The sequence below is a fragment of the Nycticebus coucang genome, chromosome 16, assembly GCF_027406575.1.
Source record: "Nycticebus coucang isolate mNycCou1 chromosome 16, mNycCou1.pri, whole genome shotgun sequence".
NCBI classification, from domain to species: domain Eukaryota; kingdom Metazoa; phylum Chordata; class Mammalia; order Primates; family Lorisidae; genus Nycticebus; species Nycticebus coucang.
Genome location: NC_069795.1, coordinates 72,458,570 through 72,479,234, shown reverse-complemented (window position 1 = coordinate 72,479,234; position 20,665 = coordinate 72,458,570). Strand labels below are relative to the sequence as shown.

At 38.7% G+C, this 20,665-nt stretch overlaps 1 protein-coding gene across 1 annotated transcript in view; it reads right to left on the bottom strand.

The window, feature by feature from the left end:
- Positions 1-617: 617 nt before the first annotated feature.
- Positions 618-20,665, bottom strand: part of SLC49A4 (solute carrier family 49 member 4) — a 112,628-nt gene continuing 92,580 nt past the window's right edge. Inside the window, exons 8-9 of the mRNA XM_053565240.1 lie at positions 18,610-18,792; positions 618-12,459 (exon numbers count right to left, since the gene is read on the bottom strand). Coding sequence (XP_053421215.1) covers positions 12,344-12,459; positions 18,610-18,792 — 299 coding nt within the window. The 3' untranslated portion in view covers positions 618-12,343. The remainder of the gene's footprint in view (positions 12,460-18,609; positions 18,793-20,665) is intronic.

Here is a 20,665-nt window from a genome sequence, read left to right as displayed (position 1 = left end):
GAAATATATTATATTACAGAACTTTCCCCTATTATGGGAAAATGTTCAGGATATAATGTTAAGGATAGGAAACAAAAATACAGTATGATCTGTACTATATTAAAGAACACTCCTAACAAGAAGTAAACATTTTTTTCTGTATTAAAAAAAAATCTTCAACAACTGTGTATTGTTTTATAATGGAAAAGTTATTTCAAAAAATTGGGGCAAGAATTCTGCTTCTTATATGGCGTAAGAGAGATGCTCTGTGCATGTACCCATGAGGGAGGGGAAGGAGGCAGAGGGTATTACGGGGCAGTCTAAATGCACCAGGTGCTAGACAAGTTCTTCACTTTAGTCCAGCATCACAAAACCCAGGTGTGTAAATATAATTATCCCCTCCTCAATTTAATTATACTTTTTAAATGGATGCAGATGCCGATCTCCAAAGGAGATAAAGGGATCCTTAAGTCCCGGGGCTTGCTGTGGAGGCGCAGATTTGGCCCAGCCTCCTCTGTTTCCAAGCTTGTGCTTTTCCCACCACATCTTGCTGCCCGAACGCTCAGGGAGCTTTGGCTCCACTTCTACTGCCATTTGGAGTTTGATTAAAAACAAAATGCAGACCACGTTATCACAAGTGCTTTCAATACACATTTATTGCAAAACCACAAGCACAGTCACCATAACGTCAACATAACCGTATTTCCTAACAGAACGGGAGATCGCCATGCTGAAGTGAGTTTTCCAAAGAAACAGAGGCTTATTTGGAAGCTCATGCTCCGTGAGCGATGACTAGAAGCCCTATTCTGAACTAGGAGTTCTAAACCATTAAACATTTAATTACCACTTTGGCAAAGCAATGCACATTACCATTTCTACAATGTAACAGCACAGAGATTGTAAATGCATCTTTATTTTTCACAATCTTCAGTATTCACAATGTGTAAAACGAAGCAGCACTTCAAATAAAACGCTATGCCAAAACACAGTTTCTTAAAAAGTCCGGATTAGAAAGAAGGAAAATTGCACATGAATAATATTTATCAGTGCTTACAGTTGACATTAACTATAGTTTTTTAAAAGAATAAAAATACTCAAGACTTCAACATTTCCTTACAAAAGTATACTTGGCCATAAAATAAAAATCTATAAAATCCCAAATATTACAAAAGTAAAATGCAAAAGAATTTTATTAAAATGTAATACAATCTTTACATGGTAAGAATTATTTAAAAATGCACAGAACACTTCATAGGTGTGATGCGCTTCAGAGGGGAGCTCACCATACATTTCTGCTCTGACTGTTGCATAGACCTGCAGGCGACAGAGCTGTGCACATGCCCCAGCATCAAGTCTTAGTGTGAGCAGGTTTAGGCTCCCCTGACCCCTGCATCGTTCCCATCTGCATCATCTATTGTGCTGGAGAAGAAAGCTTATCCAGGCACATGAGTGTCACATGAGAGCACCTGCCCTCAGTGAACCTGTGTACAACCCGTATCTGGGTGTTGCTATTTTAAAGTCAGGCCATCTGGGACAGTCTTGTCTTGACTCACTCTTACTCGATCTCCACTGGCAGGATGTCTACAGCAGCCTGCTGGAGTACTATTTCCCTCTGGCAGAGGGTTCAACTGCGGCCATTTCAGCCAAAAACAAATTCCAAGATGGACTCAGATCCGAAACAGAAAAGGACATCGTTCTACAGACTGAAAAGGAGTCTGGAGTGTCAGTGTAGCCTGGGACTGGAAAGAGGGAATGGGGGAGGGATGAATTGGAATCATACTCAAGGCCCAAGGCCCAGGGAAGAGACAGAGGAATTCAAGGGGTGTGCTAGGAGCCCCAGGGTGCAGTGCTGCGGGCTCCCCCTCACCAGCAGAGGCCTCTGCCCCTGGCTTCTGCACCAACCCTACCTCTACAGTTTGCCTCCTGCCCTGACTGTAATGTGTGCAGACCATGAAACCAGATAACTCATGCCATTAAATTAGGTCAATACGTGTATACCACAGCTTGGAAACAGAGAGGGAGAACAATAAAGTGCTTGGGCTTTGGAGAGGGATTTCTGGTTGGACAGGCTTTCTGCCTAGCTTTTAGGGGTGTGACAGAGGATGGAGGCAGATGGAAAAGTGTGGATGGGGTAAGAGACAGTAACTTTACTTGCATCTCAATCCCCTCAGACTATGTAAGATTTTTTTTTTTTGTATCCAAGAATTGGCATGGAAAGTAGTAACTCTGGTAGAGTGCATGAAACAGCAAAGTGGGTACTGAAGGCAGGCCTTCGATCATCCAATAGGCCTCGGGAGGGGGGATTGTAAAAGTTAAAGACTTCTGAATGAAACACAGCTCCTCTGGGGTGGTGGTGGGTGTCTACATTCACACTGCTCTCTGGGAGCCGAACAGGAACCTCCATTACGCCAGACAGGGGCCCCAGATGGCTGGTTCCACCTTCTTGAGTCCCACAGGCCTTGCAGTCAGCTGCTCATATTTAAGAGGAGTAAGTGTGAAGTGTGGAGGCTGTTTCCACACCTCCAACTCTACAATTCCTTTGTTCTGGGGTCCTTTGCTCTAGTTTGTTCTGCTTATCCCCTCTGGCACTATTTCTTGACCCCTCTCTCTCACCTCTATTCTTTAAAAGGAAGAATTTGCAAAATGTAAGGGAGAGAGGCTCTGGAACAGATGACAAAGGGAGGGTGTAGAATCCCCGCCCCACGGGAGTTGAAACACCATTTGGCCAGACACTCTGCAAGCCCCACGTAGAAGGCAGGAGGCTGGGCCAGATGACTCAGTGACAATGAGCCAGTTCGGGGCTTCTGCTTTCCAGAACCTGCCTCCACCATCACTCCAAGCCTCCAAGACTCCTCCTGCACTTTGGCTCAGCAGACACATTAACAAATACGTCCCCAGGCCTGGCTTATACTTTAATGTTCTCCTACTATGGTCTCACAGATCTCCTTACAGGGTTCCTGTGCTGCCTTTGCTGGAAAGCTCTTCTCTTGGCCTAATTCCAGGCCTGAATGAACACTGCTGGCAGATCTGAAAACTTTGGAAGCTTATTAGCTTTCCCTAAAAACTGACTTTCAAGCCATCAAAACAGATTTCTCTGCCTTTCCCTTCAAAGGCTGTCCAGGGACATATTTTCCTCTCTGAAGATCGTACATAACTTACACATTGTTTAGAGACAGCAGGGATTCTCCACAGCTTAAGAAAACAGGATTTAAAACATATTTTCCAAAGAGAGTTAAGATCCCATACAGGAAGGAAAACAGCTGTAGAGATGAGCTCCGAAGCCTTCCACAGCCCTTTGAGGGGTATTGCTGGCTTTGAATTATTCGCTTTTATGAATTGACTCCTTGGAATGAAAAGCAGAAGGCCAAGATGGTTTCTTTTGTTTCTGTATCCTCAGTGCCTAGCTCAGTGGCCAGCAGGAAGCATTTTTTTTTTTTTTAAAACCTTTATATGATGTGCATCTCCCAGCATTTAATATTGGCTGTGATGGAATCCATGCCTATTTTAGTGCTCCATTATGTTCAGACTGCATTATAAAGCAGGAGGAAGATCACACTCTGCTGTAAGATAAGACTATTTTTCTAAGAAAAATTAAAGTTTTTTTGTAAAAAGTGAACTAAACTTCAGGACCTATCTAGATAATAAAGAATTTTCTGATAAAGGAATATTGATAAAATAAGAGAGAATAGGTAAGGGAATCAGTAGCTGGTTCATTAGAGTAATCTTCTCCCCCATTAGATGGAAGAACAATTACAGCTACCAGAACGCAGCATGGAGTTTCCTGCCACTGGGCAGTCTCTATTAAGCTTAGGAAAAAAAACAAACAAACTATATATCACACACACATACATATATTATGTATATATAAATATGAAGGAGCTTCTCTGAAATAGAAAAGGGTGACATATTTATATTAGGGTTAATATATCAATTGATTCCCCCTTCACTCCCGCCACCTCCCTGGAAAGGTCAAGTGCAATCAGGAAAAGAGGAGAAGAGGGCTTGGGGTGGGGGTTCTTTGGGACAAGGAGCAAGGATCCTGGGCCCAAAGCCCAAAGGACAGTGGGGCAAGCAGGGCAGGGACGGCTCTACTGGAGACACGTGACTTACTAAAACAATTTCTCAGCAATAACTTATTGATCAGGAAGAGCAGCACGAAGTCAATTAGTGAATTCGAGGAAGGGCTAAGAAGGAACTGAGCACCGTAACACGCACACCCAGAGCAGGCCCCGTCCTCCCTGCAGCAAGCAGGTAAGGTGGAATCAGTCACCTCTTGTGCCTTTTTCCAGGTACTCTCTGAGTCACAGACCTTCACAGAAATAGGTAGTTATGGGTGCAGGCCACAGAACCGATTTTGTTTGGGACCTGTGGATGCAATTTAGTAGAACAGAGGCAGACTTTTCCTAATACTTAATTTTCATAAGCCTCCAAAATAACACATATCTGGTAGGGGAGGGAAGTACATTTGGAATTGTGAGGATTGGTCGTAAATGAAATCATAGGCAGGAACCAAAACCTGCTGTTTTTAGCATTCTCTGCGTTTCTGCAAAGGCTTAGGAGGCTGGGACTTCACCAGCAAGGCACTGAGAGTAGCTTAGGTTTGTTTACTCACAAGTGGAGACCTGAGGCGCTTCTCAGTCTCCAACCCCCAAAGTATCCCTTCTCTACCCAGCTGGCTGATATCTCAAATCCTATCATGAGAAATACCTCCTTTTGGTATTTAGTCTTTATTCTTTGTTAAAATTTAAATTTCCTTTAGAAAGGAAAGAGAGGAAACTGACAAAGCCTTGTGAGCACGTCCATCTTAGTGTGCATTTGATAAATTCTGTCTTAAGGGGGAGTTGGGGGTGGCAACAACATTCCCACTTTCCAGAGGAATAACAACCCATTCCACAGCCATGGAATGATGGTAGGGTTTGGGATTCCTCATGCCAAAATTGATTCCCTGCCCCCAGACAGATCCAAGTCCCACCATGATGGGAATGTCAGTAGAAAAGAATATCCTTTTCTTGGAATGAATTGTAGTTCATGACGACACGAGAAAAATATGTGGGCTCCTGCTAGGCATAATTAAGTATTTAGGAAACTGTCGTTATTTCTTGGTAATTGTTAGTTCAGAATAGTATTTGTTTTTTAATCTTTCTAGAAGGCCCTGAAGGGCAGAAACATCTTTTGTTCTTCTGATTCTCTTTTACAGACATACACCTGCGTACAGAATGAATGAGAGCTCACATGAATGAAAGAATAAAGGATTGATAACAGTCCGAGTGTCTGTAATTGCCTGGCACCTACAACACATCATGAATAGGAGCTTGTATAAGTTCCTCACTGATACGAAAAGATAATGTATGAACTGGGAGCACTGGCTGTTTTCTACTTTCTGTTGTATGTGACCAGTAGGTGTAGATCAGAGACTGTAAAACTTTTCACCAGAAAGTAACATCTACTCTGACATCTTATTTTATCCACTCTTATTTTAGAAGTGGGGAAGCCAAAACTGACAGAACAGGTGACTTGTTCAAGGCACAGAGGGGGCTCAGTAGCTGTGCTAAAGAAGAGATACCCAGGTCTCCTAACTCCCAGGCTGCACTTGTGGTTCATTTCTCAGACAGCTTTTTCCCCCCCCACTCCTTGCTCTATTGCCTGGGCTAGAGTGCAGTGGTGTCATCATAGCTCACTGCAACCTCAAACTCCTGGGCTCAAGTGATATCTCCTGCCTCAGCCTCTTGAGTAGCTGGGAGTATGGGACTACAGGTGTGTGCCACCATGCCTGGCTAATTTTTCTATTTTTTGTACAGATGGGGTCACACTCTTGCTCCGGCTAGTCTTGAAGTCCTGGCCCAAGCAATAAGCAACCCTCCAGCCTCAGCTTCTTAGAGTGCTAGGAGTACAGGTATGAGTCATTGTAACTATAACACAGGTATAAAAGTTGTCCAGCCTCTGACAACGTTTATCCCTGTGTTATAGTCACAATGAAGCCTTGTTTACCAACATCTGTGTGTATATCACTGCTTTGAGATGGTGACTATATTCTCACTCTGCACAGTCTACTGGAAGGATGTAGCCATGCAGAGAGGACATCCTTGTAAAGTGACTTACAATTCTTTGATGCCATAACTAGAGATCTAAGACTGGCTTTACTGTCTGACCTGACAGTTTGATTTCTATAGGTACAAACCTCATGATGAATCAAAATGAACCAAAGAACTGGTGTCTGGTTTGATCTGGTTCTGGTGAGCAAATGCAGTACTCTGACCCAGCTCTCAGAATGCTGTCTCAGATGACAGATCTTCTCTTATTGCATTTGATAAATTTAATAAACTCTGCATTTCATATACAAAGTCCTTTGGGAAAATGAACAGCACCTGCAGCACGGATGCTGAAAAAGCCATTTCTTCGTGTTGAACCTGTATGCAGTGTGACAGTTCACATGCAGAGCTCATCAGAGGGCCACTGCACAACGGCAAACAGGAAAGTGCCAGCAAACGCATTCGTTTTACAGACTGCATGTCGGTCATTTTCTATTATAATTCTTAAGAAGGAACTGGAATTTCTGGTAGAAACCCAGGAATGGTTTCTTTTTTCACTCCCTCACTTTAGAGATGTGGATACATAAGACATAAAGTAACTTGCTCAAAGTCAAACAGCTGAAGTCACCAGGCGTGGGAGGAACCAGGCCCTCGGGCTCCTGGGCCAGTGCTCTTTCTCCATGTCCTCTCCAGTCCAGCCTACAGTGAAACCGCCTGGCCAGCTCTTCTCTTGTGCTGGCAACTCAGGAAACCTGGGTTTCACAGTCTGCTTCTAAGCATGGTCAGAAATAAGAAGACATGACCAGAAAGGTCATGGGTGGGCAACAGGACCGGAAAGAAGCTAAGTCCCTGCCCCGCTACAGTCCATCAGTGATACTGGCAGCTTGAAAGTTAGGCCAACAAAGGAAGCAGAAAAATATTAAGGATTACTAGGAATCTCCATTAGCTATTATTTTGTAAAAATTAGAATTGCCACAAGCTTATTCTGTTGACTTTTTGTTTTCTATAATATTGTGTGCCTCTGCAGAGATGAGGGGTCCAGGAAAGCCCTGTTAAGAGGATCTATTTGGATTTTGGGGGTGGGCCATTCACTTTCTTCTCTCATAGCATGGGGAGCTTAGTTGATGGGTCTAAAAATAGATACTGTTAAGAAAACAGAATAGTGCACACTAGAACTCACTTTGAAATGCCAGAGGATGATGGAGCTTGATGGTACATAACCAGGTCTGCGAAATGTCTATGTAACCACAGTGTGCTACATTTGATAAGACTCATCTGGCAGGGAAATAACCATCTCAGAAACTCCTGCTTCTGCTCATAAAGTTTATGCCAACACAGTCCAAGAAACAGTCCCTCAGATGACTCATTTTTAAATTCCCAAGCTTTTACACATATATATGTAAATGCATAGGTAAGTTTCCAAAAGGATACATGATTCCCTCTGGAGAGAATGGATTAGACATGTTTGTGTGGAGGTAGACTTCACTTTATATTCATGTACTATTTTTTAATGGGTACCATATTCATGAATTTCTTATATAATTTTCAAAACGCTAAAATATAAATGAAAAAAATATTTACTTTGGGTAACATATTGATCATCCATAGAGAGAATGCTGGTCGAGGAGCTGAGGGACCTGCTAAAACCTATATTCAACATGTTTTTAAACTCAAACATGTGTGTTTCCTATCTGTAAAATGATGTAGTTGAATCAGATAACCTCTTTGATTCTATGTTCCATCTGGGTAAACAGGAATCTGACAAAGTATTTCTTTCTAATATTAAGATAAACTCAAAGTATCTCTGAGTTATCCTTGCCATTTTGTTCAAGCATGCAGAAGCCTCCTTTATACTTTAGAAGAACCTGAAGAGTACTGTGAAGTTGGGGTTGATTTTCCAGTATCCCCTTTGGAGTCCCAAGCCTTACAGCGTCCTAAGTCTGGAAAGCATATTTAGAGCTAAGTTGATTTGATACGTTTTTATCATTTTATCACAAAGTTACTGAAATCAATTTTATGCTAATCCTATGCTTTGTTTCATTTTTTCAGCTATGTAAAATTTTTTTAGTCCTCCTTTGTTGAATGCACAGCTGGAGCTGGGGTAACTTTTTGATGTCTCTTTTTAAGAGTGGGCTAAGATAGAAAGCTATTGTTTGAGGTCTACCAGGTTCTAAGGACTAACTCATATTCTAAACTTCCAACTACAGAAACTGGCTAGAGGCCTTTGAAATTCATATTTCAAGGAAATATTCTAACTTATGAGGCTTAGCTGTGAGAAGAACTGTTAAATTCACTTATGTTCTGATGGTGCTGGTGTCCTGTTGGGGAGAAGGAAGTCTAGGCATATGACCTTATTTACTACTTAGGAATAAGACCAGCGAGGGGATGAGGTCAGTTCAAGGAAACAGAGGGTCTCGGGTATGGAGCTGCAGTCATATTCATCCAAGGATTTAGAAAGCTACCAGGCAATAAGGATGAGTCAGAGCCTCAGAAAACCATAAAGCAAAACAAGGAGCTGGTGCTGTTTTAGTCCCGACCAAGAAAAAATTAAAATCAGAAAGATTTAGGGCTATGTGCCTGCCTGTATCACTCCCATCCTCCGGCCAGAGGTGACACCCTCAGTGTCACAACTTGGCACAACTCTTTCCCTCTGAGCACTGCTTGCATCGCCTCACAGACTAGCAAACTGTTGGACTATAGAGAAATAACTTAAATCTTGTTCCCTAATACATAATTACAAATTAAAGTAGAATTGTATGTTTTTCCAATATGTATAAAATAGGTCTGATCAAATATTCTCATAGTTTTCTATATTTCTTTTTTAATAGGACATTTTCTTCCTATCACAGCTTTTGCATTTGCTTGATAATATGGTATAACCATATTAGTTCCTGTACTTATTTCAGGGACAAATGTAAAACTGAATGAGATTTTTAACTTTAAAGCAAATTTGCTGTTTTTAATTCAATCTTGAGTCTAAAATGAAGCTTGTACTTACATAGTTAAGATGAATGCCTAAATTTTAGTAAAAATAATAGTAAAAAAATCTAATTAAAAGATAAGTAGATGGGAATTTAATCTCTTCAATTTAAAATCCCTTAGCTTGGATCCCTCATTAGAAAGGTTTCACAAAACAAGCGGTAAACATCTCAGTAATTAAACACAAATACATGATCTATGAATAAACTTGGCCCTTAGGCCATACATGCTTAAATATACAAAATTACATTTGTGTTTGATTCTCTCTTGTTATTAGCTCCATCCTCTAGTGAAATACATTTGTGTCTGCAATTGTCTTGTTCCTATACCTCCACCATGGATTATATTAAAAAATGCTTCTTCCCATAAACTGTGAAGTATTAATTGATAAGCCGTGGGGAACTTACAACATGTTCTTACCAATTAATAATGCTGTTGACTTGGTTTATGAGAACTGAATTATTCATCAGAATCTTTTTTACATTATGTCACTGCAAGCTGAGTATTAAGAGATTTCAGGGCATCTACAGGATAGTGATGAAGAAATAGAATAATTTTATTTACAAAATAAATAATCACCTCCATTTAAGCCCTGTTCTTCCTCTACTCAATAACGGGAGCTTACTCTTAAGCCCCATCATGTTTGAATATGAAGAGTATTCATGAATACCCAAAATGGTCTGAATTAAGCTGTAATTCTGTGAGATAAGGAAAACAAATGGTTTGAGAATCAGAAAATGTGGGTCCTTGTTCCACTTTTGCCACTAGCTAGGATTGTGACCTTTGGCAACGTACTTCACCTCTTGTGATTGTTTCTACAAATTCTAAAATGAAGGCTTGAATAGTGAAGGGTTAAGATTTATTTCAGCTATAAGATTTCATTTGGATTCTATAATATTTGTTTATAAAATGCAAAGATGACAGCTGGTCTGTTTTGAAGCATGCTAGAAATTAAGAAAATATCATTTGCAATATTCAAGTAAGTGATGTGTAATCTTCCCCCCACCCCGAAGCCCTTTGGTTCCCTTCCTATTAGGTGTGGTATATGAAATTCTGATTGCTTAAAATGGCTGCAGTTTGTGATTAGAACAATTATCTGCTGGAGGGGTAAGTGGATACTAATGAAATAGGGGGAATGGATTGCTTCTTATGTATTTTATTAAAAATAAGAATTGGTGCCCAGCACACTGCAAGAATTTTTCATTACTCCCATTTGGGATGTTTGGAACTAATTTAAAAAGTCATTTAGGAGCTACTTTTAAAGTATTATTTTGTGTTAAAAGTGGAATTAAGCCAGGCACAGTGTTGTGTACCTGTAGCCCCAGTTACTTGGGAGGTTGAAGTAGGAGGATCACTTGAACCCGAGAGTTGGGGTCCAGCCTGGGCAACATAGCAAGACCCTGTCTCTTTTACAAAATGCAGGGTTAACCATGATTAAAACGTTCTACAACAGAACTCTTATAGTAGAATTTTATACAGCAATATCTCAAAACACAATTGTCCCAACTAAAACCAAATACCTCATGATTCTTCCCTTTCTTTTCTATGTTCTTCCTAAACAGAAAGGGGTAGTAGTCGTGCACAGATACCTTTAGTGGCTGGTTTCAATCATCTTCAAGAGTTATGCCTTCCTTTTATTTCACTTTTCTTTAAGAAGAATGATAAGAGTTAACTGGAACTAAGCCTAGCTTTTATAGGTTTTTCTTATTCTCTTTAGCAAGTTAACTGAGTTTCTTTAGTTGTTTCTGGTGAGTGAGCAGGGTGATTATAAAGGAAGACGACTTGAAAATGACTAAGACACATGCACATTTGAGGGGTTTCTACTTTCCTAGTTTCATAACCTAGGGTCTTAGAAGACATAGGCAGTACTGGAATCCTTCTGTAGAATGGAGGCGAGTTAATGCATAGCCTAGCACCTGGGAGTCGGGGTGCCGTAGGTGGTGGTGTGCCCGCACACGGGGATGAGCAGAAATATGTGCTGACCAGCTTTCCTCAGCTGTACTTGGCCACCTTGGCCAACATCAGCTGGCCTGCTCTTTGTCTCTCCAGAAAAAGACAATACATAATTAGCTGACAATGAAGATACAATTTCAAGGGAGGAAAAAAGGAGGGGGACTGGAGGGTGCTGAGAATAATAAAGGTAAAGTAATAGTGGCTTTTGGGGAGAATGATTTTTCTGTGTGAAGGAAATTGTAATATATAAATGTGAAGAGTGGTGATATCATACTCCCGCTGCAGCGTATCTTATGTCATAATGAAATACCTGTCTGAGAGCCATCCAAAAAGGAATTGCTATTTTTAAGAAAGCTATCATCTGTAGAAAGAAAACAGATACTGGCAAAATGCTGCCCCCTCACATACAGTGACACCACGTGCAATCGAGTATTTTACAACCTAAATTTAAATTCAAGGATGTAACTTAGAAATCAATCAACGGATTTGAAAGTTTCAATGTTATAAATTGTTAACTTCACACAAAGGTCATTTAACAAAATCTAACCCTGGTAAATAAGGGCTCTGGACCTTACAACTCATGCCACTGTGTGTAAACAGAAGACACTGTATGTTCTGTGCGATTTGCCATTTTACTTTTAACAAAGAGCTAAACCCTAATGAAATTACACTTTTCATACAACAATTAATGCAACTATATTAAACATTTAGTCACCCTTAATATCATTATTTAAGGGCCTAGTAGGTGAAACTGTATTTCACAGAAACAAAGATAAGCTGAGAGGGAGGCACAGTGCCTGTGCTCTGCAGTCACTGGAAAGCACTTGCTCACCGTAATAAAGATCGCCAAAGGCTTCTGACCTGATCAAAGATAAGGAGTCATATAGGAAATGGCTTTATTAGAAAAAAATGTAGTGTACACAAGGCTAATTTCTATTATTAATATATCTCTTGGCTATTTTATAATTAAAATCTGATTCAGGATTTGAACTTCTTTAGAAGTTAGTGGCATTTATTCCTATTTTGATACGTGACTTAGGGTAGGGGTTATCTTCTTGTGATAAGACACCCTTGTTTTCTTTTCATAATTACAAGTAATCAGTAGTTTAGCACTGGCACGAAACATGGAGGGGATTAATGCTTTAGGGTAAGACGTCATCCTTCCAACTCCAGAATCAGGCACTAGTATGCCACTTGTGGAGTTTTAAAGTCCCCTATCACCACTCAAGCCCCCTATAATCATTCCCTTGTAGTAATTAAATTAATGTGGTAATCTGTAACCTAACAAAACCTCTGAATGAAGTTTCTTCTCCTTTTCTTCCCGTTAGATGTGCAACTCCAAGCAAATGTGCAGTGTGCAGTATTGACTTCCAGCCTCCTTTAACTCCTCCAAGTCTGTGCTGTTAAACTGAGACAACCACGTCAAGATAGAGTCTGTCATAGGATTCCCTGAAGCACAGAATGAGGAGGAGACTGAGCAAACATGACCCGGGAAGGCACCAGTTGAACCAAGACAACTCTGCAAGACAAAAACATGCAGTTTTAAACATTCATACAGCACTAGCAGAACACCACCTGTATGCCAGAAGGAATCTGCTCTGCATTTAAAAGCACTTATAATAAACGCACCCTGGAAGGCCCAGAAACTGGCTGTCAATAAACACGGACAATCTGGAAACTAAGTGATGTGTGTAATATATTAGAGGGCTTCCATGTGGAATGCTTTTTAATCAATATGGTTAATAACTTTTCATCAATTTAATCCACCTTGACTTTGGCTGCAAAATAAATCTATTATTTCAAAGAAAAAGCACCTTTAAATGTTAGTTTGTTAATTATTTTTTAAATGCTCTCTTTACCATCTACTCTTATCCCTGTTTAGATATACCTAATAGATGAAAAAGACAAGTAAGAAAATCACCTGACTTTTGAGATAACACTTTTATATGTTTTGGATAGAAATGCTTATTTCTTAGCAAAAATGTTAAATAGAAATCATTGTAAAACAGATTAGAGAATACACAGAGAAATAAAATAACACATTAAAAAAATCAACCATAATTCTACCCCCTGAGAGACCACCATGAATACTTTGGCTTATTTCTTTCTAGTGTTTTTTCCTACTAGCATGAACGGTTATAATCAATTACTGGAAAATCTAGAGGAATCATCTAAACAGGCAATTCTGTTATGTGATTTAATGTATTAAGAATACATTTCTTTAAAAATGTTCTCATGAATTCAGGACTCTCCAAGAGGACAATCCCGGGCCACTTGCTCCCAACACACACCATCCAACTGTGGCGCCTCTACCTGCTTCCTCGAGCTCCAGGGAGCCTTGAGCTGTGCGTGGCTCAGCCATCCTCTACCTCAATCCTGCCTGTCAGTCAATCCCCAGGCTTTGGAGTGAACAGCTCCTCGGCATAAAGAGTCTGGTAGAGGTGACAGGGACAACTTCTCTAGTTTAATACCCATTTGGCATTTTCAATTAAAAAACCCCAAACAAACAAAAGAAGGAAAAAAGTTTCCTAATGCCTTTTTTTTTGGTTTGTCACTGCTGTAGGTTTAAAGTTTCCCTCTGTACGTCTACAAAATGCTAATACTACCTTAATCTTCAAAAGGCATCCTAAAGATTTCCACATTGCTGCTTTGCTTTAATCCATAATTCATATGGCTAAAAGAGCAATTTATGCTCAGAAATGGAAAATTAGAAAGACAACCAGTAAGAAACGGTCCTCAATACCTTTTTTCCATAATATGGTTATAAAAGCAGCCTCCCCCACCTCTCAATTACTACATTTTAAAAGTCAGACATGCTATTCTATAGTATGTAACAAAGACATATATGTCAATGGTAATTTTATGCAAAGCTGTTTTCTGTGCTTTACTTGGACTGAAGCTGTGACCTGTGGGATCTTGTCTTTATCGACCTTCCTTGAAATGACACACCAGGCATTTTCTGCTTTTATATTAACTGTATAACCTGGATTTCTGATAATTTCACTAGGCAAAAATAAGTGGTAAAAAAAATAAGAAAAAAAAGCAGTAAAAACTAGACAATAGTATACTGTTTGTATTAAAAGACAGCGCTTTGACTGTGAGGCCAAATTTTAAGCAATAGATAAAAGAAAGTATGGTACTTGACAACATGGTTTACAACAATGACATTTTTTAAATCTTAAGAGATGGCGTTTTATGGGGAGCTAGAGCAACACACGTGCAGCAGTAATCAGCCTGTCCTTGCTCTCCTTAAACTGAGAAATTTGTGAAATATTGTCAAAACAGACCTTTTATTTCAGAGTTATTATTAGAGTTGTAAAATTATTCCTTCTATCTGGGTTCTGATGAAATTTCTAAAAGCGCTTCATAATTGCTCTTCAGTGTCACAATTTGTTGATTAGTTTTTACTGCATGTCTTTCTCTGAAAAGTCAAATCCACTCGCCGTAAATTCACTTGGTTGCATCAATTGCCTCTTTGAAATTATTTGCCTCTTCTGAAAGCAAAAGTTCAGAGACAGGAAAACCTCTACATTTTCCAGCTGAAGTCATTCACATAAAACACAGCTAAGGTGCTTTAATAAGCAGAAAACGGCTTGCTTAAAAATCTAATTTGGCTCAACAGCAGCAAAGTCAACAGCTGTCCTTTTGGAGCCTTATGTCATATGACAGATGAAAAGAATCACGATCTATTGCAATTTTTGGACTCTTACCCTTTTTATCTTTTACAGCGAGCGGTTTTCTAACATTCCTTCCCTTTCCCTTTTACTGGAGGCATATCCATCCACACCTGAAGGCAGGGCTCCACACCCCACCCATACTCCTGTTGTTTTCTACCATCCACTGCACAGCTGTTGGAGTACTCTTTTGGCAATTTACAGTTTAGACAGGGACTCTATTTCAATCATTGAAGTAGGTTCTGCACCAAATGGTGATGCTCTGTTGGGACAGAACACATGGGGATTTTGCTTATCCTCTTATCTTTTTGCTCCTGAAGTGCTACTATACTTTTTACCTCATCTTGCTCTTCAGTGACACCATACTTTAAGTTACCACCATCTCCGAGTATTTGTCTGTTTCCAGCTACCTCTCCAGAACCAACTTTCTTCTTTTTCTTATGGCAATTTAACAAGATCATCTCCATTCTCAGTCAAGGTGAGCAGACAGCTGACGCCACAATCCTCCACGTTGATGTCCTGCTTCCTTTATTCCATATTAAATTGCCCAGATCTTACCATCATTCTATCGTTTTACTTCTTAGATATAAAATTACTCCTCACTAGTCCACATGGAACCACTCTTTGTTCTCCTGGTAACCATGATTACTCAATGCCTCTCACCTCAGCAAGGCTCCTCCTCCCTGTTTTATTATTTTTTTTTTACGAGACAGGGTCTCACTCTGTTGCCCAGGCTGGAGTGCAGTGGCACGATCATAGCTCACTGTAGCCTTGAACTGCTGGGGTTCAAATGATGCTCCTGCCTCAGCTCCCTGAGTAACTGGGACTACAGGCGCACATCACCATGCCTGGCTATTTAAAAATTTGTTTTTGTAGAGACAGGGTCTCGATATGTTGCCCCCCAGGCTGATTTCAAACTCCTAGACTCATGTGATCCTCCCCTCTTAGTCTTCCAAAGTGCTGGGAACTGTGAACCATTGCGTCTGGACCCTTGAATCTTTTGAGCAATGATACAACCTGAACTGAGGTAAAAATTGTTATACTTTTCACCAAAACCTGCTGCAAAGCTTCTAGAATAAAAAAATAACAGATAATAAAAACTTCAGAATGTAAAACATAATACTTTTCAGAGTACATAAAGGACATAATGGCATTCTCAAATTGATTTTTTATGACATTATTAGCACTGTGCTACCTTGACTTGCTAAGATTCTCAAAGCAAACACAGGAAGCAACAGATTTATAAAGATGTTTATATTAAGAAACAAGTAACAACTTTTCTTTTGAAGGGAACCTTGAAAAAATCTAAGTCATAAAAACTTGGAGACATCATTCTGACATGATTCCAGGTACTCAAAGCAGATCTAAAGCAGGTGGTGGAGATCCTCTGATGTCGGCACCAAATCAGCCAGTGGTATTAGTACAGGAGCGTGAATAACATTCACCCTCAATGACAGTGCCCCTCATCTGCAAGCAGATCGCCAGTGGGACCTAGGTAAGGCATTCTAATGTGGTCATTTTGGAGTTAGTCTGTACAGCCCTGAGAAATTACCTGATGCGTGAGTCACTGATCTGATAGCACATTGGGGAGGATGGGGAACCTCGTAGCAAATTTGGTGCTTCCTCGAGAAGTGACTTAAAAAACCACAGATCTTTCTGATGATTAAAAACCAGGCATTCTTATCATACAATAGTTGGATTTTGACATACAACTAAATTCTGGGTGAGTTTTAGAATTACTGCATTAGGACATTTGAACACTGGTTTTAATGAAAGGGAATTTAATTTACCATTTAACAGGTTTCGGGTACGAGGCTGTAGAATTGTAAGTTATTTTTAGGAAACAGCCTTACAGAATTTTCAGATTTGCAATTTATATATAACGTTATCGTATCTTAGTCCATAAAGAATGTGGACCTCTGCTGCAGTACTTTTAGGGCAAGATCAACTAACCATATATGAAAAGAATTTCAACACAGATTTCATAGTTCTAGTAACTCTGGCCTTGGAGAGATGTGGGGTATGTTTGTGTGTATTCATTTACACACTCACAAATAAACACATAAAAGCGTTTCTTTAAAAACAGAACCCTAGATATTTAAATTCCTAATATCAATCAGCTAATTAACTAGAAGAAAATAAACATTTGGCGAGTGCCAGCTGTGCCCTGGCCGAGGCTCTTTCAGATTTATCTTCTCATAAACTGTCTACAGTGCCAAAATTTAATGAGATTTTTTCCCTAAAAATCATCTTGGTGGATTAAAATTGTGTTTAAAATTAATTATTAAAGTTTTGTTTTTTTCACAATAGTCATAGAGTTCAGGTAGAAACTTTAACATATATACAGACATGTATATGAGTATGTGATCAGAAACCAACCAAAAAGAGGGAAGCTTTTCCCCCCAGGTAGATAAATACTCGATTATATCAGTGAGATAAAGACGGGCAGAAATGATGCCAAGCGCTTCTTCTGCTGTCTATGTCAAAGAAATAAAAATATCTGCTTTTATCTGGTCACTACGAATTTGCAAGAGGACTGAGCAGTGACTAATGCCAGTTCTAGTTAATTCACATCAGACACCAATCTCTGTTGAACAAATCAGAACTGCAGCCAGACCTAGGAGAATGACAGATACCCTACTGTCCAAGCGCAATGACCAGACATGCACTGAGCTTTTCTGTAGAAAGACAGGATAGTGGTGGTTAACTGTTACTGGTGTCTTCCCTGCCTTAAATGGATCAATAAATACGTGTTTGTTATATACTAGAGACCACAAGCAAAAGATTTATTAAGGGATAACATTATCTGGCATCTACTGTTGTTTTTAAATACTAGGAGGACAACACTCTTATTTCTGATTGACAGGAAAAAACATACTTTGCTAGGCTGCACTGACCACTTAGCAAAGCTACGCTAAGAAAACTGGCTGGAAAACTGTCTAGGCTGTTATCCTAGAGGGCAACATAGCCATTTTTTTTTTAATTGTTTCAGGTTAATTGAGGGTACAAAAAATTAGGTTACCATGTTTCGCATTTGTTCGATAAAGTCCCTCTTGTAATTGTGTCCCATCACAGCCATCTTTGATGCTTTACCAAAGAGAGGCAATAGGCTGCTTTGTTTCAATTGTGACAAAACTGAAATGAATTAAAATTGAGTTGTAATCATTGTTAGACAATTCTGTTTAGAAGACCTTTCTCTGGTGATAGCATTTTTCCCTAGTAGAAACATGTGTTTCTGGGAGAAGAGTAAGGACAGCTCTTCTAATTTCAACCATGTCCTTTTCCCTCATATGATAAACCCAACTCTTACAGGGTTTAGCAAAGTTAAAACCTACTGTACCTACACTGCTGAGTGATATAAAACAATCTAGTCTGTTTACTTATACTCGTTGTTAGGTGAAAGTGCTCTGACAGAAGTCATCCACAAATCCAGAGATGATTCTGTTTGCTGGCTTTGAAAGTTTTGAAAAAGATTTTTCCAGTTACGAAAGTAAGCATGGTTATTATTTCAATTACAAGCCTGTCAGAAAGATTCTTATTAACAATTTGGCCTCTTGGAGTGCCACATTTTAAAGCATTTCTTACACTGAGCGACTTCCTCTTATTCATCCCTCAGGCTTTAAACTCCATATTTAACCTGACATTAATTTACACCCTGTGTTAAGATAGTAGATGCTAAATAGTTTTTAAAAAGCAGTAGACCAGTGGTTCTCAGTGAGAATCTGCATATTATAATCACCTAATGAGCTGGGCCGCAGCCTAGGTTAATTAATTCAGAAATTCTAGGGTCTAGGGGTAAGGGTACACTAGGGCTACAATGTATTTCAAGAAAAACAATTGAGGATATTTTCCTTTATTGGCAGTGAAAGCACACATAAGGTAATATGCCTTAGTATGAATTCTCCATATAAATTTCCAATTTAAATCTCCATATAAATTTTCAGTGCCACAAACTTATGACACATTTAGATAGTACATTAAAAAAGTTTTCTTACCTGTATGATAAAATGTGAGGAAAAATAAAAGTACTCCCATGAATATATTACTTAAAAAAGTGACAACTCCACAAGTAATTCCTTCTGGAACAGGGTAGACAGTTTCCACAAAAAGCTCAAAAAATATAGGTATGGTGCTATTTAAGAACACTCCCAGGAGAATGCAGGAGGCATACAATGTCACTAAAATAAAAAACATGAACATTTAGTTTCACCGAAGTAGCATGGAGTCATACCAGACAGATGTTCTGGGTGTTCTCTTTCATAAGTATTGATTCTAGAATTTCATCTCTTTTCAACAGTAGTTGATAAAAATTTGAGAAAGCATTGCACATCTGTCAGCTCTTTGCTCAGGTTTTCTGGAGTACACACAAAAAGACTGTCTTGCTGGATGATTACCAGTTTATTTGATTTTCCTTTCTGATGGATTATTCCAAAGCACAAAAACAATTTATCACTATAACATCATTAAAAGACTCTTCCCTTATTTGGGTCACACTCCTGGCAAACAGAAAGATAAATGCAACATAGTAACTTAATTTGAAATCTAACTTATTCTATAATCTTAAAGAGAATTTAAAACCTAAAAGTAAACATTAAATATTACTGAAAATTACATATTTAAAGATATTGACTAATAATTGCTTTCAAGCACAAAATGAACATTATTCAGTATGTAATTCCTGAACAACTACTTAACAATAAAATAAGTCCTCAATTTTGGAATGAGTTATGAGTTTTGTGTCAATAGTTTTTTTTGTTTAAGAAAGAAGTAACATTTTTTTGAACACAAAAAATTTCACCCAGAAATGCATAAAATAGTGGTCATGATCCCCGATTAGCCTATAAAAAGCCTATTAACACTATTTTGTACCAAAATCTGCTGAATAAAGATATTAATCTTATAAGAATGTTTAAGGAAATAAATCCCTCTCCAAATAATTTTATCATTGCGGCTACTGTCTGCCTAAAAACCTTCAATAATTTTGAGAATGAAAACAGAAACAATGAGGAAAAAATATCTTATTTAGAAATCTAAAACAAGTCCTTACATCCTAAGAAGTACATCCACTGAAAATAAGTAAAATTTATTCTAAGTTTAAGGTTACAAGTATTTTCAAATAAAACATTTAAGAAAATTTCTGCTTAAGAACTGTGGAATGTTTTGAGTTATTCTAAATCTATTATGTATTATTCATGCATTCATAAAACATATGAAATTACCTGAATTTACCATAACCGATTGCATCATTAACAGTCTGTGACATTGGTGAAGAGGTAAAACAATAATAGTAGCCACTGATTTCTAATAAGATTTCTCTAATTAACCTCTTCTCCTGCTTCTCCTTCCAATTATTCTAGCCTTTTGGGATGATAAAATTTTTAGTATATTCTAATAACGCAACAGCTGGTAATTACTTTGACTTTTCTTTGAATAGAAGATAGATAATGAAAATAAAGAGCAAAAAGAATTACATAGTGAATAAAGAACACACTGCTGGCTAAGGCACGAACCAAATTGTTCACACAATTACATGGGAAACATCTGGCACAATAAATACCACTTAAAACATGACATAATTTTCAAGAGCTTCTTAAACAAAACACAACCTAACATCTCATGCTCATGACATACTTGCTAGATACAGATCACAGAAACTAATCAACATTTTCTCCTTACACAAAACTCATTAGTGGTACATTAGGAAGTTTAGGGATGGAGCACACGGGTAGCTTTTACGGAGTGTTGTATTGTATTTCCAAAACACTTTATAATAATTTACTGATCAATCAGTGGTAATCAAAGCAGAGAGGATTATTACTGACCCAAACACAGATGAGCCTGGGAGTTTAAAACGAGAAAATACTGAAGTAAATGACAGGAAAGATCAAGTTCTTAAGGACCAGCAAGTGCTACTTAGGAGTAAAGACTCACAAGCTATTGATGGAATTAGCTGTCATTAGGAAACATGTCTAGAAATAATCCTTGCTATATTTTTATTTCTGAAGGAAATTCACTACTACATGTAATTTGTAATCAGAAAATTAAAACATA